The sequence below is a fragment of the Olea europaea genome, chromosome 18 (assembly GCF_002742605.1).
Source record: "Olea europaea var. sylvestris chromosome 18, O_europaea_v1, whole genome shotgun sequence".
NCBI classification, from domain to species: Eukaryota; Viridiplantae; Streptophyta; class Magnoliopsida; order Lamiales; family Oleaceae; genus Olea; species Olea europaea.
The window spans coordinates 16434112-16440351 of NC_036254.1; the positions used below are offsets into that span (position 1 = coordinate 16434112).

A 6240-nucleotide genomic window follows, 5' to 3' on the forward strand; every position below is an offset into this window, starting at 1 on the left:
GAAAAAAAAAAAAAAAAAAAAAAAAAAAAAAAGGATTTATGTTTGTAGTGGAACGATAGATTGTTTTATGTAAAAAATATATTAAAATCTTATTTATGTAATTTTACTTAAGGCTATTTAAGTAAATAAGAAAAATACTTAAAAATTGTAGCCCACTTAACAAAATTCGTAGTGCTAATACCCAAAGTCAAAACATAAAAATACTCAAAAGAAGAAAAGGTCGTCATACCTAATAATAATGATAAAATAAACAGAAGGCAATAAAAAACCTGACGCAATCCACGTGCAGATTGAGTGAGAGATGGGCTCGATATGGTCCGTTTCCCTTTTACTCCCAATGGATTAGCCTCTGCCATGCCTTACACTCCATCACTTAGTATGAATTATCAATTTTTGTTGTTATTAAATCCAAATAAATGATTGAGTATTTATAACACAACATTTTAATGTAATTAGAGAGCATGGATAATCTACTCAATATAATTATTAACTTTTCATCACAAACCTATCTCTGAAAGAGGTATAAATGTGAAGCTACATATATTAAAGGTTACGGACAGAAAAATAATAGATATTTTTACTAGCCTTGATGTTCATTTTGTCTTTCTTTTCTTTACTTTCTTCTTTTAGAGTAATCTTTCAGGTTTATCTTGTTTCCTTGAGGGAAAACTGAATGCTTATCATTTGATTGACTCTGACTACCATTATTTTACATAATTGTAGAAAGGCACATATTGTTTTTCTCTTTCAGAACTTTGGGCTCCCACTCCACAACTTTTAGTTTAGGTAAGCAAACATAAGAATAGATGGTCTTGAGTGCTATTAATCTGGAACACATTATGAAAAAGCATGTATAGATAGGATCTGCATCGGTGACTAGGAAAATATTTATTTTGGTAGGCATGTCTGATAAAAGATTTTCAATTGACCCAAATCCTAATTTTTTAGCATTCCATTGAAATCCTGTGAATTTCTTTTGTAAATCTTGTATTAACTTCTAGGTCCTATTTCAAATTATCGTGTTATTTTATTAACAGGAATCGAGGCCCATGCAAGTTGTAGTTCCTGTAAGCTCAAGTGCTCATCATGTGGAGCTCAATGTTTACTTAGAGCCTAAATCTGCGTATGCACTAACAGCTTTAGTCAAGCAAATAAGCAGTGAATATGCAGTCACCCCTGAAATAAGCACAGTTGCCATGAAGGCAGACTATAAAGGTCCGTCCACTTGCCCAATCATAACTCATTGTGAGACTTCCTATACTCATTTTCCTTAAAGCTAATGCGATATTCAATCTTTCCATTACAGTATTGGTTCTCTACGATGTTGACAAAGCTGCAGAGAATATACAGCACCTTATAAAATGGATCATGGACTGTTATTCTGATGCTTGTAAACTTATACTTTGCTGTGAAGATGATGTAGATATCCTTGAATCGGTAAAAAGCCGCTGCAAAGTTATCGAGGTTGAAGCTCCTATAACTCATCAAGTAAGTATTCCCAAATAATTCTTCATAATCTTTTGCACGTCAAAAAGAACAGAAAGAACAAAATACACCGCTCATCAGGTTTCTATATTTAGGATATCCTCATTCAAATCTGCAGTATATTTTCAGGTTGATATTAAATTTTAACCAATGTATTTTTAGGTATATCAAAAAACAAATTGAATAGATGCATGTATTTTTTTACAGCTACCTGTTATGAGTCCATATTCCAGAGAAAATGGATTTTCTTCTATGTCCATCCTTGTGTGGTTTGTATAAGGTCAGCATTTACCTGAAAAACCCTGATGCTCATTGTTGAACCAACTCATAAAAGCTTTGCTGGTAGAGAGCGGACATTTATTTATTTGAATATAACTTTCAATACATCCCCTCACATGCAGACTGAATTATTTTTTTCATTATAGGCTTGATGCCTGCACAACTTTTACAAGTAGTGGCAGCAAGAATTGAATGCAAGACCTTTCACTGCTCTAAAACTATCTTGAACCAACTCATTTAAAAGCTTACGATATTAGAGAAGGGGACACATTTGTTTATTTGAATATGGTGTTGAAAACTAACTTTCACCACTTTTGGTTTTGTGTGTAGTCAGAAAGGTCCTGCAATTAAATTTAGTTCTTTTATGAGTCCTTTGGTGGTGATGTAGCAATTTTTCGTATCTCTGGGCATGCTTATATGCAAGAATTGATAGGACTATGTTAGCAGTAATTCTACAGAAAAATTTTGATTAGCAGAAACGAACGTGCAACCTTTTAATCACATATGAATTCATTTGTTCGATGCCTACTATGATACTCGTACTACCAATATTATCAATAGACAAGTTAGAAGCTTGCAGTGTTGTTAATACAACACTGAATAGCGTATAAATGGTATGTCTGTTACTACGTAATCACGCTGAGAAAACACAATATTATGTGTTTCATGTACATTGTTATTGGTTTATAAAAGAATGCTAATGCACCAAGCAAAGCTCAGGAAGATTCTAGTTCGTCAAAAGTTTACGAGGAGTATTATGTATAATGAATTGATGCTTAATAGACTAACGAGTTTCGTGAGGATCAAACAGTAATTTACTTTAACTTGCGTCCGAAAATGGCAAAGACTTATTATTTGGGGAAAACGTTGTTATGGCATCCAATAGAAAGGGCACACACAGACACACCCACACACACATGCGCACACACACACACACACACACACACATATATACGGAAATGATCTCCTAAACACTGGTGCTCAGCTTATGTTAAGCACCAGAGACATGGCGTGTCATTTAATTGGTGAATAAGTTAAGCACCGGTGACTTGGTACATTATTTAATTGGTAAATCATTAAATATATATATATATATATAAAACTTCAACCCCAGCTATGACCAGGCAGGTTAGTAATGGTTTTGTCCAAGGACCGACATCTGTTATCTTTTTCACTAAATCTTTATTGCGAGCATAAATCAAAATGATTTCTAGTGCTAGCCTTGATGTCTTCTCTGATTGTTTATTCATTATTAGATTATGGAAGTTCTTATTCTGATAGCAAAAAAGGAAGGTTTTGAATTATCCACGAACTTTGCTGCTAAAATTGCGAAAAAATCTAAGCAAAACCTGAGGAGAGCGATAATGGCTCTTGAAGCCTGCAAATCACACAGGTAAGATCATTAATAAGAAATGCATTAAGTTTATTAATTTTTCAATTCATTTTAGCATTGCACATTTCAGTTATCCTTTCTCCGAGGACCAACCAATCCCAATAGGATGGGAAGAGGCTCTAGTTGAACTTGCTGCTGATATTCTAGCTGATCCATTGCCTAACAGGTAAGACCTTTTACTATGTTCATTCAACTTTATGACTGCGTCTGTGACATGTACTAATATGGGGTTAAAAGAATTACTGATCATTACTGAGTTTTTACCAAAATTTCATGTTGATCACTAAACTTTATTTTGTCCCAAGTTGTTTACTGAACTTCTACCTTGTTACAATTGAGTCGCTGAACTGTTAGTAGCAATCTGGTTGTTCCCTCCATGTGTATTAGTATGATTAACGGAAAAACTTTCTTGTATATTTTGTGGGCAGGCGGCAAAAAATAAGTAGACTGCCATATCATCTCAATCAAACTGAAAGACATAGACGGAGTGACCAAATTGTAACATAGTTTAATTTAATGACCAATATAAAATTTTGGTAAAAGTGTTGCTGTATTTTAATTATATTTTTCAATGATAAAAATATAATTGGAGGTTGAATGATTAAATGCTTCAAATTTACAGTTCAATTTTAGAATTACAGTCCTATTTTCTGGACCGAAACCAGTGGAATAATCATGGTGCCTATTATCAAACAATTGTCAACTTTCCGCAGTCGGAGATGTTCTTTGTCTTATTTGCTAGATCTTTAGGAAATTATCTATAATCAGATCGTCCATGAGAACATGTCATAAATTCTGAAGTAGCTATGGAAAATAACTAAATATGATTGCAAATTTATAATCAGATGTACTTTCTGAACATCTTAAAAATTTATAATCAGATATACTTTCTGAACATCTTGCCAGAAGATACAGTATGTGAAATGTGATTGTATCCTCTTGTAGTCAACTTGATTTTACTTGCGATGAACACTGATCTTAACTGCCAATGTTCATGCTCTAACCAGATTATTTGTCATCCGTGGAAAGATCCAAAAACTTCTATCTGAGTTTGTTCACCCGAAACTGATTCTCCTGGTAACGTATCTAATAGATTTTTCAGTACGCTAAACCAGATTAAATGTACAAATTATTCGTAATATAATTATGTTTCTAACATGCAGAAGCTTGTCGAACAATTTCTCCGGGAAGTGGAGGCTAATTCAAAAAGGGAACTTTATTATTGGCATGCTTACTATGTAAGTTTCATCCTTCACTTCAACAATGGTTAGAAGAAAAGGAACTACAATTTACTTATAGAGAGAGGGTGCAAGGGAGAGTGACTGACTCAAATGTCATTTGTAGGATAAGAGACTCCACACTGGAACAAGTGCCTTGTCAAAATTAGAAGGTACTTACAACACACTTTGAAAAGCTAGATTATTTACATTCGAGATAATTGTGCAAACCTATAGTATGTATGCATTGTGCTAATAACCGAACAATTGCAAGTACTTTTCATTGTGTAGGGATTCTTTTAGTGGACACTTAAATGAATTGATGCTCCAACATGTCTTGCTTTTAATTTTATGTCCGAAGTTATCTTATGTCCAACCCGACATAAAACATAGAGGATTTGTTTTTGTTTTTTGTTAAATCTTTTTCATTGCTCCATAATTAACGAGATAAGTGAATGATCTTGCAGGGCTATCACCTTCTTTGGCCAGATATTTTCCATGTTTCAGAATAGACTTAATAAACATTTTAAGTAATGGACTAATTATCAGTTTTTATTGCAAGTATCTATCTCTTACCATAGTATTTGGAAAATTTATTTAAAAATGTTCAACTCTAAGTAATTATGAGGCAGACTTCTAACAGTTAGTTATACAAGGGATTGTAATAATATAATTAAAATTGCAAAGCGAAAGATATCTAAAAGGGAAGTCTTAAAATATTAATCAGTTTTAAATTCAGAACAAAAATGAAAAAAAAGAAAAAGAAAAAGAAAAAGAAAACTAGGCTAGACTAAATCAGCATTTACACCCATCATGTGCCATTCACTAAGTGCATGCTTGGCTAAGCTTAAAACCTTACCTGTAACTAAATATAAAAATTTTAGATGCTGAATTTTTGGTTGGTATTGCCATGAGTCTCTAATAAGAGGCCTGATTTTGTTAATCTTTCATTAGTTTTCTAACTGAAATCGAATGCATGGTGCACCAGAACCACAATAGAAATTCAAGAGAAGGCTTATTGTTAGGACGCATACTGTACACAACATTGAAGAGTACAGTTATACTCACAAAAGTTAATTTCTTTTTCTCCTTTAATCCAATCCAGTTACAGTCTACTTCAGTGCATCAAATATCATCCTATTAGGGAACTAATATTTATTGTAGGGAATTTACTTAGTACTCTAGTTTGCTAATGTTATCTAATGGTGCAGAATTTGTGGCCAAGTTTATGAGCATGTACAGAAAGAACTCCAAGAATCGTTAGTTCTTGCAATCTACATGGAGTGAGAGGAACACTAATCGAGCTTCAAAATTTGGAATGTCTTGTTTGTTTATCGTTATGATAATTTATGCATATTGTTCGACGATTAAGAATCAAACGATTTAGGAGAGAGTGCATAGATAGTCACTGTGTTGTTATTGAGAATTGAACGTTGTATGCTTGAAATGCTGAAAAGGGGGAATGTTTGGAAATTCTTGCAATCAATTTTTTTTTTTTTACCTTAATCTGCTGATGCTCTTACGAAGCTATATAAAGTTGTATCTTAGATTCAGTTCTGCTGATGCTCTTACGAAGCTATATAAAGTTGTATCTTAGATTCAGTGAACCAAGAGTCTTGATTACGTGATGGTTAAATGTAGTGTAAGCTCCAAAGTCTAGTGAATGCATAGAATAGTCAAATTGTCACAACTCGATTTTTATAAAAACGTATTATAATTTAGTATACATCTCATTGCACAAATAAATTCTAAATGAAACACAATTCTTTGCAGCCATGTTCAAATTGTTGAAAATGCACAATGGAAATTAAACAAATTTCAATACTTAATTCATATTGTCTCTGTCTTTAGATAGAATTAGTAATA

At 32.9% G+C, this 6240-nt stretch overlaps 1 protein-coding gene across 1 annotated transcript in view; it reads left to right on the forward strand.

The window, feature by feature from the left end:
• The window catches only part of LOC111366800, a 13145-nt gene extending 7272 nt beyond the window's left edge, over positions 1 to 5873 (forward strand). The window contains exons 5-12 of the mRNA XM_022987496.1: positions 1038 to 1215; positions 1307 to 1488; positions 3021 to 3157; positions 3228 to 3323; positions 4165 to 4234; positions 4321 to 4395; positions 4502 to 4547; positions 5586 to 5873. Coding sequence (XP_022843264.1) covers positions 1038 to 1215; positions 1307 to 1488; positions 3021 to 3157; positions 3228 to 3323; positions 4165 to 4234; positions 4321 to 4395; positions 4502 to 4547; positions 5586 to 5638 — 837 coding nt within the window. The 3' untranslated portion in view covers positions 5639 to 5873. The remainder of the gene's footprint in view (positions 1 to 1037; positions 1216 to 1306; positions 1489 to 3020; positions 3158 to 3227; positions 3324 to 4164; positions 4235 to 4320; positions 4396 to 4501; positions 4548 to 5585) is intronic.
• Positions 5874 to 6240: the final 367 nt, after the last annotated feature.